Raw genomic sequence first — 18,405 nt, forward strand, 5'->3', positions numbered from 1 at the left:
GCTGGAGGTAGGATGTTTTATGGGACAAATCTGCTTAAGAATCCAGAGGAAGAACTCTTAGATTTCGAGGGGACCATGGGACTCCTTTATTGGTCTGGAGGTGCCTATGGACCCCTTCTCAGAATATACCTTAAAATGTTTAAATAAATATAAAGGACTACAAAAGAGACCAATTACACTGATAACATAGTTATCAAAATATTTTTAAAGGTATATATTATAATTTATGTGCTTCTTTATTAATGTCTCAAATAAGAATATCAAAGATACATCAGGTCTAAAATCTATCATAATTTTGGAGTAGTGATAGGTATAACAGTTATTTTGAGATCTCTGCAGGAACTGTAATGTGATATGAAAAACTATAATTTCTGTTAGTGACAAAGTCCCAGGCACCGCTAAGACTAGGGTGTGTTATGTATATTTCTTTTTTTAAACAAACACGTATTTTAATTTTTTATTTATTTTTTAAGACAGAAAGGAAGGGAGGGAGAGAAGTATCAATGTGTGGTTGCCTCTCACGTGCCCCCTGACTGGGGACATGGCCCACAACCCAGGCATGTGCCCTGACTGGGAATTGAACCAGCGACCCTTTGGTTTGCAGGCTGGCACTCAATCCACTGAGCCACACCAGCCAAGGCTCTACATTTCTAATTAAAGACAAGGCTACATTTCAATGAAAGGCAAATGATGACAAAGATATAACTTTTCTTCTCATTGAAGTCCACAGAATCCCAAGAATTAATGAACTCTTGATTCAGAACTCCAGGTCTGGTCTGAACATAGCTAATATTTATTGTGTGCCTACCATGTATCAGGGCCATATTTAAGCCTTTATCACCTAACAAATTTGACAGTATTATTGCCCCCATTTTAAGGATGAGAAAACTGAAGTTTAGGTAGATAAGTACATTTTCCTGGGTCATCCATCTAGTATGGAATGGAGTTGGAATTCAATCCTTGGCCATTCAAATTTTCCACCATCTTGCTGTGCCTGGGCTGGAATGATATTAACTGCCTATTTCAATATTCATAAGGTATTTATTTTCCACCTAACTTAACAAATGTGAAAAAAAGAAACACTACCAAGCTCTGCTGAGAGGATGAGTAAATTAAAATGCCTTTGTACGTTAACAGTGGGAGTGCGAGTTGCTCCATCTTTTTTTTTACTGCAGCTTGGCCACACATATCAAAAGCCTTGAACTTGGTCTAGTAATTTCTGTCCTGGAAAGCTTCTCTTAGGAAAATACCACATTATAAAGATGCCATATGCAAAAACGCTTATTTCAATGTATAGTAAGAAAAAATTTAAAACAAAGTTAAACAATAGGAAAATGGCTAAGTACACTTTATATATATATACACACACACTATATAGCATGACATATACTAGCTATAGATTATATAGTGCTATATTATATGTATAATATATTATATGCATTATAATATATATTCTATACACAGTACTATACTATACATAATATATAATATATGATGCATAATGCATGATATATATAATATGATATAGATGTATATACGTATAGTACTATGTAGTACTATATTATAATACTATATGTAGTACTATATGCTATATGTAGTACTATATTATATGTAGTACTATATTATATATAGTACTATAGATGTATATATAATATAAAGTATATAAATTTTATTTTATTTATTTTTTAAAGATTTTATTTATATATCTTTAGAGGGGAAGGGAAGGAGGTAGGGAGAGAAATAGCAATGTATGGTTGCCTCTCATGTGTCCCCTGCTGGGAACTGGCCTGCAACCCAGGCATGTGCCCTGACTGGGAATCGAACCGCGATACTCTGGTTCGCAGGCCAGCACTCAGTCCACTGAGCTACACCAGCCAGGGCCTAAAGTATATACATTTTATATATAAAGTGTGCTATATTTCATATATAAAGTATATTATATAATCTCTCTCTCTCTCTCAAATATATATATATATATATATATATATATATATATATATATATATATATATAAGTTTTACCAGATGGTATGTTAGGCAGGCATTAAAAATTATGGCATTTGATACTGTATAATCAAACTTTTATGATAATAACTTTTTAAAAACACTTATTATTTAATCTAGTAATGATATAGGACAATCTGTTCATGGTGGTGAAATTGTAGATGGTAGAATTTCTGGAAATGTCAGTCGCTAAGTTAGGAACTGAAAACTTAAGGACAGATTCCACCCTTCCCTAACTTCACAGTGTCAGAGACCAGTGGCCTTTGCTCTCTGACCTCACTTTATCAGAATCATATTTTGGAAATACTGGAAGAGTGTTCGGAATAAGGGTTTACATACTGTTGTGCCTAGCATACTGTTTCTTATGTGCCTATATATAGGAAAGTGAGCCGCCTTTGTAAAATTTGTTTTAATGAGCTTGATTATTGAGATGTTTTCATTTATAAATGTAACAATTACAAATATCCAAGCCTGGTTCACTATTGAACATGTATTATGCTAATCAGTGGTTTTTCTTTCTAATTTCTGGTCTCCCCACAAACAAAAGTCTGAATGTGTGCCATCATTTGAGGGTGTTTGGGCCTTTTCTTCTTTGTAAAAACAAAAGTACAACATTCAAGAGCTTGTGCTTTCATTGGGAAGTTTATGAATTGCTTTTTTAAGCAATGAATGTAGTTATTTTTATGATTGTAGTTATTACCTCCCGTTTCTTTTTGTAAAATTTCTTGAAGTTTTATATACTTTGTCTCAAAGGACTATTTTTACTTTCTCAAGACTCCAGATTCCTGCTGTCTCCTCAGTCCTATTCATTAAATTTGCTCAGTTGCTTTGAGAGTTCATGTATTCCCTCTTGTTCTACTCATTTTGCTCTATGGCTAAATATTTGCTCAAAGGATCAGATGCCCTGTCAGCTGTGGACAGGCCTTCATCAGCCTCTGCTGCTGCTGCTCTGCCCACCTCAGTCACAGTTTGTGATAGCACAGAGCGTGTATGTATTTGTCAAAATCTACTTTGTCACACCTCATTATTTAGGATTTGAGGAGGACTGAACCAAAGTTTGCTTTTTTGCTATTTGGAAAGAATAGGTTTTCTAAAGGGAAGATTATAAACAAAATTGCAGCAGAAATGTTTGTTTTGGAAATAGTATTAGGATGTGTAAGAATTCTGTCCAAATAGATAGGATTCTTGGACCTTCAATTTGCCTACTTGTAGTGGAGGTTCAGGGTTATTTAGTTTTGTACTTTTGTTATTATTACTTTTTACAATGTTGTATTATTTAAAGAAGCTGAGAGAAGAAAGGAAAATTAGTATATATTGACAGAGTTTGTTATATTAACCTTTTTGTTTACCATTTCTAATTTTTTTCTATTTGTTTCTGTGGTAGAGTTTCTTCCCTACAAGTGGGAACTGGGTAGAGAAAAGAAACCCTGGTCCTCTTGACCACACTTGCCTGGAAGAGAGCTTCTATAACACAGGGCTATAGTGAATGAAAATGCTGTTATCATCCTAGAGTGAAGATTAGGGGTGAGAGGGAGCCCCATATTCTTGTCTGTCCCTACCCAGAGTAGAGCTTCTGTCACTTCGGGCTGGAGGGTAGAGGAAGAGCAGATAACTCAAATGCTAGACTCTCATTGTTCTTACCAAGTAAATTTGCTTGAATAAATGTTTCTCCATTTGGAGTGTGTTCTTCAAGACAATTTATAGTGACTTTTTAAATGTTTTTAAAAAATAATTGTTAACTAGTTACGATTTTTTTCTCTGGGGAGAGGATCTAAGGAGCTCCTCATACCCCTAGTGTAGCCCTAGCTTTTTGAAAATAACAACCTTCAGTTTTTCAGATGTTTTACCTTCTAGACTTCACTGATCCACATATCTCTTTCTCCCTCTTAGTCTGAAATGTGAAGGCTTTTTTTTTTTTTGCCATAAACTCAACCAATTTCAAATAGAAGAACAAATGTATGTCACAGATGTATTTGTAAATAGTTCCCCAATGTTGTAAGTTTTCCCAAGGCTTCTGTTTCATATGAGATCGTGGCATTTGCATAGTTTTCTCTGAGATTAATGAATTTAACTTTGAATAGGTAGTATCCCTTATTTGAATTTTTATTCTTGGCAAAAGTGTGTTTCCCAAGATATGTTGATATTATGCAAAAATTCCTAGATAACTCCACTAGTTTTAAAATTTAAATATAAGAACAGATGAATTATTTATGATGCTATATAAATTCTTTAAAACTTAGTGAAGGGGTAGTAATTAAAAGTTTGTAATTTTGTGAAACCTCTTTGTTTTTTTTTCCAGGAATATACTGGAAATTATTATATCGTCTCATACATCGTTAAACAATGTACTGATCTCATTTGTGACCAGAGTGACTGCCAGAGGCTTTCCTTAGAGTACGAGCAGCCTGACTTGGTCACCATCACAGGTTCCCTGTGCATGCCTCTGTTGGACAGGTTCAGCAGCCTCCTCAAGGACATCCACATGACCTCATGGTAATTCCCCTCAGCCATCAACAACCCTGGGAGCTTGGTCACAATCTTTCTTTCACAGTTATGGATGTGCCCTGAAAAGACCATAGTGTCAAGAGAATGGGGAATCCTGGCAATCATTTTAAGTCATCCTGAAATCTATTGTTTCCTACACTGAGTTGGACCATTGAGGTAGAGCCAAAAGAGAATAAAACTGGAGATAGGAGGTCAGGATTGACTCTGTGTCTGTCCTCAACTCTCTGTGTGATCTTCACAACTTCTCTATAATCATCTCTCATATAAAGGATTTTTCTTAATATTCTGAGAGTCAGTGTTTTAAGATCATTTCTGAAGATGATTCCCCCCCTCCACACTACATTCAGTTATTGAGGTTTTAAAGCTGCCTCAGAATGGTCATTCTGGCCATAAGTTTTTGTGCATAGGTTGGATGCAGGGAGTCTAGCTGAAGCCAACCTGACCTCAGGATGTCCTGTGACATGTTCTTTGTAGATTGATGTTGGATAGGTGAAGAATACTGATTCAGAAGTGGGCAGGTTTGGGTTTGAATCCTAGCTCAAGCAATTCCTTTCTGTGTATCCTTGTAAAGTCAGCTAACCTCTTTGTTCCTCAGTACTTAAGAAACTATGCCTTAAAATGTTCTTATTCCAAAATTTAAAGGCAGAAAAATGATTTTACTTAACCAAAGGACCCACTTATTTCACTTGTAGCCAATTTAAAGGATTTACTTCTGTAAGTTATGTCATAAGGAGAAGGATTTGTCCTTCTAAAACAAGTAAAAATGCAAAGAACTGGCTGAATTGACTTGAAATGTAAAGGACTATATGTCCCACTTTGGCTCAGATCATGATTCCCTGAACTGTGGAGTGTAACTTGTGTAGTATTGGTGTGAGGTACACTCTAGTTAACAGTCCATTCTCTTTTTCCACCCCATCACCACTTCTCTGGACACAAAGTTTCTTCTACAGACTTTATGGGAAAAGAAGACTGAAAAACCAGACATCTGTGACCACATGCCAACATAGAAAATAAATGGGGAACTCTTGTGGCACATTCCTGGAAAACCTCATTTAATCTCACCTTGCTATCTACCATCTTACTAAATGAATATTTTAGTAAGGAAAAGTGTAGGAAAAAAGTCTAGTATCATCTTCTCAGATCTTACAAGGGGATAGTCTAGCTTGAATCAGCCAGATAAGCAAGGTATTTTCCGGAAGTGGACTCAAGTTTGTTTCTTATTCAGTGTGTATATGTATCAGAAGGAAAACAACTCTTATGAATTGGTTTAATTTTAAAGGACTTGAAGTATCTGTTGGTTGATTCCACCCCTTGAGTTGGCAGATACCTGACAATGGTTAGTGAGAGGGTAAATGGTGCTTAATGATTTACAAACATCCATAATGAAGATGGCAGAGTTGTTAGCTCAAGTGCCAACTCTTAATTGATAAAGGCTACCTGGAGCCCTGTGATAAAAGGGGATTAGAAGCCATTTCCAAGTTCACACTAATTAGTAACATCTTCCCTGGTTGGCAGAGGCAGAAGTGGCTGCGTGCTTATTACACATATGATGTCCTCAAGCCATACTCAATTTAGGGTTTTGTTTATTTACTTAAAAGTTACTGTTCTTACTAGGTTTCTTAGTTTATTAAAACTATTTTTCAGAATTACCCTGGAAAACAAAACCAAAGTATAACTTTTTATTTGTCAGGCTAAACTAATGACCCCCTAATAACTTTGATGCCTTTGTAGTTCACCAAATGAATGATGGCTGTCATCCCAGTTAATGACTCATTAGATTAATAATAGAATTTTATGCCCAATAATAGAATTTTTTAAAGATTGTATTTATTTATTTTTAGAAAGAAGGAAAGGTGGGAGGGGAGAAAGAGAGGGAGAGAAATATCAATGTGTGGTTACCTCTCATGCATCCCATACTGGGGACTTGGCCCACAACCCAGACATGTGCCCTAGACTGGGAATCAAACCGGCAACCCTTTGGTTCACAAGCCAGCACTCAACCCACTGAGCCACACCAGCCAGGGCTCAATAAAAGAATTTTAAACACTGGTATAATCTGCTAATTTGCTTATCATTGGGGTGATAAGCAATAGACAAATAAGGAAATAAAAGATTAAAGCAATGCACTGATATCTTTATATCATAGTGCTTACTGTGGAGCATCACTTCCTTCTTTAAATGTTTAAGACTTATTGTCGGGATTGGACCAGGCTGTGTATTATATACACACTTATTTGCCATAGTTTTATACTTATTAAAAGTAATAGTTTTGGCTAGCTATGGACTTCCAGTCAAGATGGAGGCATAGATAAACACACTTTGCCTTCTCACGCACTCACAGAAAGAATTACACCTAGATATCAAAACAAATAACACTCAGAACTGCCAGAAAATGGAGCTGTATGGAAGTACGACAATCAAGATTTAAAGAAGCCACATTCATCCAGATGGGTAGGAGGGGCAGAGATGCAGTGTAGCACAGAGAGATGGTAGCAGTAGAACAGGCAGTCACACATTCACATGTGGTAGGTAAAAATCAGGAGGGATACCTTGAGAGCAAGTGATCCCAGCCCTGGGCTAGACCACATATCCCAGGGTTTCAGCATTAGGAACATAAAGCCCGCTAACTTCCAGCTGTAAAAACCAGTGGGGTTTGCAGCAGCAGAGGAAACTGCTGGATCTTTAGGAGACTCTGCTTAAAGAGCCCACATAGACTTAAAGTGTATGAAAAGCCATCCCCTCTGGGATTCGGCACCAGGGTAACTGCTAGAAGGGTGCCAGTCGCAGAGGCCAACTGCCAGGCAAACCTCCAGAAACTAGGCAGTGGCATTGTCCCCTCTCCAAGCCTTCCCCTAATACAGAGCCACAAAGCAGTGAAGCAGGTTGCTCCACCCTGGTGATTACCTAAGGCTTCACCCCACAATTTACAGGTGCCTTTTTCATAATAGGCCATGCTGCTAAGACAGGGAGTCAAATAAGCTCTACCTGATACACAGAAGCAAACGTGGGGTGGCTTCCAAATTGAGGAGACAAAGAAATATGGTCCAAATGAAAGAAAAGAACAAAACTCTAGAAACAGAACTAATCAAAATGGAGATAAGCAATCTATCAGATCACTTAGCAGATGCAGAGTTTAAAACACTGTGATGCAGAGTTCAAAGAGGATGCTCATAGAACTCGTTAAATATGGCAACAAAATTAAAAAGACCCAGGCAGAAATGAAGGTTATGCTAAGTGAAATAAAGAAAATTCTACAGGGAACCAACAGTGAAGGGGATGAAAGCCAGGGTCAGATCAATGATTGGGAATGTAAGGAAGAAATAAGCATTCAACCAGAACAGCAAGAAGAAAAAAGAATTAAAAAAAAAACAAGGAGAAGCTTAGGAACCTCTGGGACATCTCCAACTGTACCAACATCTGAATCAGAGGGATGCCAGAAGGAGAAGAGAAAGAGCAAGAAGTTGAAAACGTATTTGAAAAAATAATAAAAGAAAACCTCCCTAATTTGGTAAAGGAAATAGATATGTAAGTCCAGGAAGCACAGAGAGTTCCAAACAAGTTGGACCCAAAGAGGACCACACCAAGACACATCATAATTAAAATGCCAAAAGTCAGAGAGATAATCTTAAAATTAGGTAGAGAAAAAGCAGAGAGTTACCTACAAAGGAGTTCCCATAAGACTGTTAGCTGATTTCTCAAACTTTGCAGGCTAGAAGGAAGTAGCAAAAAGTATTCAAAGCAAGGACCTACAACCTAGATTACTCTATTCATCAAAGCTATCATTTAGAATGGAAGGGCAGATAACGTGTTTCCTAGACAACATAAAACTAAAGGAGTTGTTCATCACCAAGCCATTATTATATGAAATGTTAAAGGGACTTATTTAGGAAAAAGAAGATCACAACTATAAACATTAAAGGGGCACAAACTCACAACTATCAACAACAGAATCTAAAAAAAGGACTAAGCAAAGTAAATGAAATATGTATATGTAATGTAAGAATTTTAAAACTAGTTTCTGGCTACCTGACAGCTGTGAAAGCTATTAGTAAATAGTAATACGTCTGTTCAGATATAAAACCAGTTTATCTTTAAAACAATGGAATTCTCACTAAAATTTTTATACATTCAAATAAAAAACTAAGCAAACAAGCAAAACAGAAACAGAATCATAGATATGGAGATCATTTGGAGGTTTATCAGCTGTGAAAGGGAAGGGGGATAATGGGGAAAAAGGTGCAGGGATTGAGAAACATATTGGTAGGAACAAAATAGATGGGATGTTAAGAGTAGTAGTACAGGAAATAGAGAAGCTAAAAAACTTACATGCATGACCCCTGGACATGAACTAAGGGAGGAAATTGTTGGAGGGAATAGGGGTACCAGGCAGAGGAGGACAAAGGAGGAAAAACTGGGACAACTGTAATAACATAATCAATAAAATATATATTTTTAAAAAGTAACAGTTCTTATGTGTTCTCTTTTTCTAAAGACTTATTTAATTGAGCGTGCTCTGTTTTTTAAATGAAGAGCCTAATTTTACTCTCTATACTTAACTCATTTCAGCTACTTAATGGGTTGATAGTTCTACCACTTGGCAATGCCCAATCTCCATGAAAAAATTACTTGAAAAGGGGACAACAAATTTAGATCACTCCGTGGTCTTCTTAAGTTGACCTGGATACGGGGAGATGCAACCTGATGTTTTTATGTTTCCCTCTCCAGTTTCTATTATGAAGAAACTTTGTTAAATGATATCCAGAGAGCCAGAGAGAGATACCAGGACAAAGAACTGGCAAAGGAGCTGGCTTGGATCAAACTCCGCATAGATAATACTGAAGTTCTGAGTTCAGACATCATCATTAATTTACTGCTGTCCTACCGCGATGCCCAGGTATGAAACATACTTCTCTGAGGCAAACACATACTGACTTCTTCCTTGGCATGAGGCATTCCTTATATGAACTACTCTTACACTAGGTACATGGTTAGGCAGCTGTTTTATAGCCAAAATTGGTTATGTGGCTAGGTCACAGGTCATGTAGTATATCTGTTGTGGTATAAATATTGGAGAAGGCTTTGTCCTATCAGATGGCCACTCCAGCAAAACAACCAGAAATGCAGAATTTAACAGTTTATATGCACTTTAAGATAGGCATTGGTCTAAGCCCTTCGTGAATCTTAATTCATTTCTTCCTCATCACAAACCTGTGGGGTGAATACTCTGATTATTCCCATTTAACAATGAAGAACATGAGGCACAGAGAAATTAAGTGATTTTCCCAAGGTCACACAGCAGTTGGTAAAGTCAAGGTTCAAACTGAGGCAACTGCCTACTTTGTCCTTGCTCTTAACTCGTCTACTGTGTTGCTTCCTTTAGGCCATTGTCACTTCCTTCTTTGTTTACCATCACCCATCAGTGATATGGAGAAAAGAAGTAGCAGGTGCACATCCATGACCCAGGGAATGAAAATGTTTATTCTAAGCCAGGTGTCAGAGACTTTTGGAGAGTTACTGAGACAGGGTTTGTGGGATATAGTACCCTGATGAAGGAAATCAGGCATGTCCTCCCTCCAAGTTGAGTGATACTGAGCCATTTCTAAGGATGCCTTGCCTTCCTTCCCTTTGGAGTAATGTACAAAGGCAAAGTACCTTATCTGCATAGTTTCAAAGCCATATTGAAGATTGTTGCCTACAGGTCTTTAAAGAGAGAGGCATCCATTGTGCCACTAGTGATAAACAGATACATCTAACTGATTTTAATAGGATTATAACAATGATTAGATTACACCCCCTGGGACAAGAGAATGGGGATAACCTTTTTTGAAGTCTTTGTTTCTAAGCTGCTGGCTTCCTCCTGTCCTTCCCTTCACATACCTCTTCTTTTTATAACCTTCCATTGGTGGGGCTCTCAGGTTCAAAGGTGACAGAAGCTTCTCGAATACACAGCCTTCCCTTTCCTTGGGCAATTGCATTCAGGTGCAGAGCCACAAAACAGGCATGGGATTTTGGCGGGAAGTCCTGTGCTGTGCCTGGCTGTCAGCAAGTTGGCCAGTAGCAGTGATTCTAAGCCTGGCTGAAAGGGTAGCAAATGGCACCACTCATAGGGGACCCAGCTGAGACAAACGTGGTAGCAATTTTCCCCTAGGTAATTATGCAGTGGTTCTCAACTAAGGGCATGTGGCATTTTCTTGGGACATTTTTGATTGTCACATCTCAGAGGAGGGGGGAGGGAAGTGCTCCTGGCATATAGTAGCTAGAGGCCAGGGATACTGCTTAACATCCTACAGTGTACAGGACAGTGCCCCATAATACAGAATAATCCAGCCCTAAAATGTCAATAGTGCCAAGGCCAAGAAACCCTGGCTTCGATGGATTTGTTTATTTTTGGTAAAATAGGAAGGACTCAGATGTTTCTTCTCTTTATGTGGTGAGTGACTACAAGATTTCTTCTTGTACATTTATGGCCAGCTTACTTTAACCCACAGCTGTGCTGGTGGTGGTAACTCTACTGCTGGGCTGTAAGTAACTTCAGTAAATGTAGTCTCTAGCTGGGTAGCCATGTGCCCATCCAAACTTGGTTACCATGGGTTTGGAAGATAACTAAAGTTTGCCACATTCAACTTTAAATACCTAGGCTGTCTCACAGCCTGAGTATTTAGTTGTATTATAACTTTTCAGAAAATCCTCTGAAGATCTGTGTTTCCTCTCTTTCTCACTTGGGACCTCTTGCCAACAGGACTATAATGCAATGGTGAAGCTGGTAGAAAGACTGGAGATGCTACCTACATGTGATTTGACCGACCAACATACTATTAAATTCCACTATGCATTTGCACTGAGTAGGTAAGGACGATAATGAGTTTTGAAACATGCCACCTGTTATATTCTGCTTCCTTCATTTACTCAACACAAATTACATATAAATCAGATAATATGTTCAATGTCAAGTTTATGAAATGGGCAAGGCATGAAAATGTCACGGTTATGAAAATGGACAAGGTCTTGGTCTTCAGGGACTTTGTTTGGAACATATATTCTAGCTGTGAGGTCAGCCATGTAGCTAAATCTCACTAGCTTAGAATGATACAGGTCTTAATGAGGTTTGTCCAGAGAGCTATGGAAGCATAACAGAGGGAGGAAGTCATTCGTATTGGTCATTTTCTGGGGTATTTTTGGCTGCTATTTGAATACTTAGTAAGAATTACCTCATGGACAGGAGAAGGTGTGGGGTGGGGGTAGTAAAAAGGCCATTCCATTTGGCCAGAACAGAAGAGTGAGCATAGAGTTCTTTATGTGCAGTGTGTGTCTTCAGAGAACAGTCAGTGTAAACAGAACACAAGTTGCAGGTGAAGCAAATGAATACAGTGAGGCTCAGCATGGAGGATGGGACTGTGTCTTGAAAGGAACTTGTATACATAAATAAGGAGTTGATAGTATCTTGTAGATTGTGGGAGACCAGTTTATTTTTTTTCTTTTATTAAATACTTTTGAATTTTATTGTTGTTAAACTATAGTTTTCTGCCTTTTCTCCCACCCCTCTTCACCACCCCAGTCATCCCCACCTCCTTCCCCTGTTTATACATCTCCTTGTTTTTGTCCATGTGTTCTTTATACTTGTTCCTGTAAACCCTTCACCCTTTTCCCCCCATTATCCCCTCTGATTACTGTCAGCCTGTTCTCAATTTTAATGTCTTTGGCTATACTTTGCTTGCTTGTGTGTTTTGTTGACTAGGTTCCAGTTAAAGGTGAAATCATATGGTATTTGTCCCTCACTGCCTGGTTTATTTCACTTATTAGCATAATGCTGTCCAGTTCCATCCATGCTGTTGCAAAGGGTATAAACTCCTTCTTTCTTTCTGGTGTGTAGAATTCCATTGTGTGAATGTACCATAGTTTTTCAATCCATTCATTTATTGATGGGCACTTAGGTTGTTTCCAGCACTTGGCTATTGTAAATTGTGCTGCTATGAACATTGTGGTGCATAGGTTCTTTTGGATTGGTGTTTCAGGATTCTTAGGATATAATCATAGCAGTGGAATTGCTGGGTCAAAAGGCAGTTCCATTACTAGTTTTCTGAGGAAATTCAACACTGTTTTCCAGAGTGGCTGCACCAGTCTGCATTCCCACCAACAGCACACTAGGGTTTCCTTTTCTCCATATCCTCTCCAACACTTGTTTCTTGATTTGTTTATGATGGCTGTTCTCACCAGTGTGAAGTGATACCTCATTGTGGTTTTAATTTGCATCTCTCTGATGGCTATTGATACTGAGCATCTTTTCATATGTGTCTGGGCCCTCTGTATGTCCTCCTTGGAAAAGTGTCTGTTCATGTCCTTTGCCCATTTTTTAATTGGGTTGCTTGTCTTAGAGTCGAGTCATGTGAGTTCTTTACATAATTTGGAGATCAAACCCTTGTCTAAGGTATCATTGACAAATACGTTTTCCCATACGGTTGGTTCTCTTTTCATTTTAATGCTGTTTTCCTTAGCTCTGCAGAAGCTTTTTATTTTGATGAAATTGCATTTGTTTATTCTTTTCTTTATGTCCCTTGCTCTAGGGGACATATCAGTGAAAATATTGCTGTGTGGAATATCTGAGATTTTCCTGCCTATGTTTTCTTGGACTTTTATGGTGTCGACAACTTATGTTTAAGTCTTTTATCCACCTTGTTTTTGTGTATGGTGTAAGTTGGTGATCAAGTGTCTTTTTTTTTTTTTGCAAGTAGCTGTCCAGCTCTCCCAACACCATCTATGGAAGAGGCTATTTTTGCTCCATTTTATGTTGCTTCCCCCTTTGTCAAATATTAATTGACTATAGAGACTTGGGTTAATTTCTGGGCTCTCTGTTCTATTCCACTGGTCCATGTGTCTGTTCTTATGCCCATACCAGGCTGTTTTGATTACGGTGGTTTTGTATACAGTTTGGTATCAGGTATTATGATCCCTCCTATAGGGATCTTCTTTCCCTATAAAGAAGTGTATAAACTTTTGAAGTGTTTGTTCTATATCTGTGAAATATGCCATTGATACTTTAATAGGCATTGCATCAAATCTATAAATTGCTTTGGGTACTATGGACATTTTGATGATATTAATTCTTCTGATCCATAAACACGGCATATGTTTCCATTTGTTTGTGTTTTCCTTAATTTCTTTCTTCAGTGTTGTATAGTTTTCTGAGTACAGGTCTTTTACCTCCCTGGTTAGGTTTTTGCCTAGGTATTTCACTTTTCTTGTTGCTATATCAAATGGAATTTTTTTCTGATTTCAGTTTCTGATATTTCATTGCTGGTATACAAAAATGCCTTTGATTTCTGAATATTGACTTTGTATCCTGCTGTTTTGCCAAATTCATTTATTAGGTCAAGCAGTTTTTTGGTGGAGTCTGTAGGATTTTCAGTGTATACTACCATGTCATCTGCAAACAATGACAGTTTTGTTTCCTCTGTTCCAATTTGGATGCCTTTTATTTCCTTTTTGTGTCTGATTGCTGTGGCTAAAACTTTCAATACTATGTTGAATAGAAGTGGTGAAAGTGGATAGCCTTGTCTTGTTCCTGATCTTAGTGGAAAAGTTTTTAGTTTTTGCCCATTGAGTATGATGTTGGCTGTAGGTCTCTTGTAATGGCCTTTATTATGTTGAGGAATAATCCCTCTACTCTCACTTTGCTGAGTGTTTTAATCATAAATGGGTGCTGTACCTTATCAAATGCTTTTCCCACATCTATTGATATGATCATGTGATTTTTGTCTTTGCTTTTACGTGATGTATTATGTTTATTGATGTGCAAATATTGTACCAGCATTCCTGGGATGAATCCCACTTAGTCATGGTGTATGATCTTTCTAATGTATTGCTGGATGTGGTTTGCCAATATTTTGTTGAAGATTTTAGTGTCTGTGTTCATCAGCGATATTGGCCTATTGTTTTCTTTATTTGTTGTGTCTTTATCTGATTTGGGGGTTAGGATGATGCTGTATTCATAAAAAGAGTTTGGGAGTCTTCTGTCTTCTTGGATTTTTTGGAATAGTCTGTGAAGGATAGGGGTTAGCTCTTCCTTAAGTGCTTTGTAGAATTCTCTTGTGAAGTCATCCAGTCCAGGGCTTTTGTGTGTTGGGAGTTTTTTGATTACTGCTTCAATTTTGTCAGCTGTTACTGGTCTGTTCAGGCTTTCTGTTTCTTCTTCTTGAAAGATTATATTTTTCTAGAAATGTGTCCATTTCACCTCGGTTTTCACATTTCTTGGCATACAGTTCTTCACAGCAATTTCTTACACTCCTTTGTATTTCTGTGGTGTCAGTTGTAATCTCTCCTCTTTCATTTCTGATTGTGTTTATTTGAGTCTTCTCTCTTTTTTTCTTTTTTTTAAGTTTTTTTTTTTTTTTTTTTTTTTTTTACTTTTAGGGAGAGGGGAAGGGAGGGAGAAGGAGAGGGAAAGAAACATCAATGTGTGCTTGCCTCTCACATGGCCCCAACTGGGGATCTGGTCTGCAACCCAGGCATGTGCCCTGACTGGGAATTGAACTAGCGACCCTTTAATTCACAGCCCATGCTCAATCCACTAAGCTACACCAGTCAAGGCTTTTTTTTTTTTTCTTGATGAGCCTGCTTAAAGGCTTGTCAGTTTTATTTATCTTTTCAAAGAACCAGCTCCTGGATTTATTGATCCTTAGGATTGTGCTTTTAGTCTCATGTCATTTAATTCTGCTCTGATCTTGGTTATTTCCTTTCTTCTACTTACACTGGGCTGTCTTTGTTGTTATTCCTGTTATTCCTTCAGTTCATGTAGGTGTAGTGTTAGGTTGTTTATTTGAAATGTTTCTATCTTTTTTAGGTAGGCTTGTATTGCTATAAACTTCCTTCCCAGGACTGCCTTTGCTGTGTCCCATAAGTTTTGGGTTGTTGTGAGTTCATTTTTATTTGTTTCCAAAACCTTTTTTATTTCTTCCTTGACCTCATTCTTGACACATTCATTGTTTAATAGCATGTTGTTCAATCTCCATGAGTTTGAATGTTTTTGAATTTTTTCCTTGAGGTTGGTTCCTAGTCTCAGTCCCTCATGGTCAGAGAAAATGTTTGATGTGACTTCAGTTTTCTTGAATTTGTTGAGGCTTGTTTTGTGTCCTGTCATGCGGTCTATCTTTGAAAATGTTTCATGTGCATTCGAAAAGAATGTGTATTTTGTTTCTTTGGGATGGAAGGCTCTCTATATATATATTAGTTAAGTGCATTTGATCTAGGACATTGTTCAGTGCCACAGTATCTTTGATGATATTTTGTTTGGAAGATCTGTCCATTTTTGACAGTGGGGTGTTGAAATCCCCCACTATAATTGTGTCGCTGTCAATATCTTTCTTGAAGTCCTCCAAGATTTTCTCTATGTATTTGGGTGCTTCTGTGTTGGGTACATATATATTTACAATGTTTGTCTTCTTGGTGGATTCTTCTCTTGAGTATTATGAAGTGACCTTCTGGGTCTCTTTTTATGGCCCTTTTTTTGAAGTCTGTTTTGTCTGAAATGAATATTGCTACCCCGGCTTCTTTTCCCTGTCCATTTGCTAGGATGGAATGTTTGTTTCCAGCCCTTCACTTTCAGTCATTGTAGGTCTTTTGTTCTGAGGTGGGTCTCTTGTAGGCAGCATATGTGTGGGTCATGATTTCTTATCCATGCAGCTACTCTGTGTCTTTTGATTGGAGCATTTAATCCATTTATGTTTAAGGTTATTATTGATAGGTACTTATTCATTGCCATTTTTTTGTATCTGTGTTCCTCTTTCTCACACTCTTTTTCTTAAAGCAGACCTTTTAGCATCTCTTGCAAAGCTGTCTTGGTGCAGGTGAATTCTTTCAGCCTTCTTTTGTCTGGGAAGCTTCTTATTTCACCTAACATTTTATTTGAGAGCCTTGCTGGATAGAGTAGTCTTGGTTGTAGGCCTTTGTTTTTCATTACTTCGAATATTCCTTGCCAATTCCTTCTGGCTCAGAGCATTTCCATTGAGAACTCAGATGCTAGTCTTACCAGGGCTCCCTTATATGTTACTTCCTGTTTCTCCCTTGCTGCCTTTAAGATTCTTTCTTTGTCTTGGAATTTTGGCATTTTATGATGGCAAAATTATGATGTGTCTTGAAGTGGGCCTCTTTGGGTTCCTCTGGATTGGAACTGTGTTTCCTGGATTTGTGTGACTTTTTCTCTCATAAATTTAGGGAAGTTTTCCATCATTACTTTTTCAAACAGGTTTTCTATCCCTTGCTCTTCTTCTCCTTCTGGTGGTATCCCTATTACATGGATATTATTACATTTCATATTGTCTTGTAGTTCTCTTACCACCTCATTCTTTTTGAGTCTGTTTTTCTTTTCTTGCTCTTTCTGGGTGTTTTTTATTACCTTGTCTTCCAGCTCACTAATTTGATCCTGTGCTTCATCCAGCCTGCTTGTAATTCCTTCTGGTGTGCTTTTTATTTCCAAGATTTTATTATTCATTTCTTCCTGGCTTATGTTTATAGTTTCTATTTCCTTTTTCATACTGTTGGTTCTCACTCAGTTCCTTGTAGTTGTCTGTGAGTTCCTTGAGCATCTTTATAACCACTATTTTCAATTCTATATCTGATAGTTTGCTTACTTCCATTTCATTTAGCTCTTTTAGTGGGGAGTCTTTCATTCCTTTTGATTGCATGTTCTTTTTTACTCCCCCCATTTTACGTGACTCTTTGTTTCCTCGCTTCTGATGTTTTGCTTTGCTACCTGTCTTTGTAGGGTGAACTTCTGTGGTAGGAATTCTATGGGATTCAGTGGTGTGGTCTCTTTGATCTTGTCTGGATGCTTTAGGTTTGCCCTTTTTTCTGTTTGTGTGGGCTCTCTTGTTGTACTTGGGTTTTTACCTTTTGGTGGTTCCTTTGTTGGTGGTTTCTCTCTTCCAGCAGTTATGCTGATGTTCGCAGCTCCCGCCTATTCTGGTATGTGATCAGTGGCAGGGGGTAGGCAAAATGGATTAAGACAGCAAGAGTATTTTATGGGATTTAAAGTACCAGCAAGTAGAGAAGAGATAGGAGGTTCTTTGGATAAGTATAGTGTTAACTGTGATATTTCACCCAACTAGCCACTTTTTATAAAAGGTGAAAGGGAGATAAGACTCCTGTTTGAGGGGAGGAGGATTGTGAGCTGAATCCAGAAAATAGAGCACTTGTGCAAGGTTAGACGATGAGATATAGTGAGAGTAAAGGATAAAAAGTAGGTGTAGTGTGAGAGAGAATAGAGTTAACCACAAAATTAATAATGCTCAGAAATGAAGTGGGCTAAGATCAGGAAGGGTTACTGTGTACTATGTACAATTGTATGGAACAACAATTATTTGTAATACTGGAACAACAATTATATGACAAGAAATTATGATTTGGATAATCAGAATAGAAAGTACAGGATCAAGAGTAGTGTGTTATTGGAACATGAGTGAAGTGAAAGAAGGAAAATTAAAATACAATAAAGAGAGAATACTGAAAACCAGTCAAACAATGCAATTAAACAGAGAAATAAAACAAGGAAAACTAAACATATGGAAGAGAAATTTAAAAAAATACTAATAAACTAAAAGTGGTAAAATAATGAAAAAATAATACACATAAACAATAAAATACCAGCTTTATGGGATAGCAAAGTGACATTTGTCTCAGTTTCTCAATTTTGGGGGTTAGCCTTGTGCTTCCCATTTGGATCTGTCTCTGTACCCTTTGTAACTCCATGTCTTATTGTCTCACTTGGGAGAAGAAAAAAAAGGAAAAAAGAGATGAAAGGGAAAAAAGTCTCCTGCTGACTTTAAACCCGTTCAGTGAGTTCTGCTGGTTTTCCTGGATGCCACAGAAAGAGGGGGACTGGGCTTCACTTTTCTCCATTCCTATG

The 18,405-nt window shown here is 37.6% G+C and overlaps 1 protein-coding gene across 1 annotated transcript in view; it reads left to right on the top strand.

Moving 5' to 3' along the window:
• MAP3K15 (mitogen-activated protein kinase kinase kinase 15) overlaps positions 1-18,405 on the top strand; it is a 92,376-nt gene that overhangs the window by 15,894 nt on the left and 58,077 nt on the right. Inside the window, exons 4-6 of the mRNA XM_037157445.2 lie at positions 4,303-4,496; positions 9,234-9,402; positions 11,248-11,354. Coding sequence (XP_037013340.2) covers positions 4,303-4,496; positions 9,234-9,402; positions 11,248-11,354 — 470 coding nt within the window. The remainder of the gene's footprint in view (positions 1-4,302; positions 4,497-9,233; positions 9,403-11,247; positions 11,355-18,405) is intronic.

Source organism: Artibeus jamaicensis, unplaced genomic scaffold (assembly GCF_021234435.1).
Source record: "Artibeus jamaicensis isolate MK-2021 breed Jamaican fruit bat unplaced genomic scaffold, CSHL_Jam_final scaffold_1283, whole genome shotgun sequence".
NCBI lineage: Eukaryota > Metazoa > Chordata > Mammalia > Chiroptera > Phyllostomidae > Artibeus > Artibeus jamaicensis.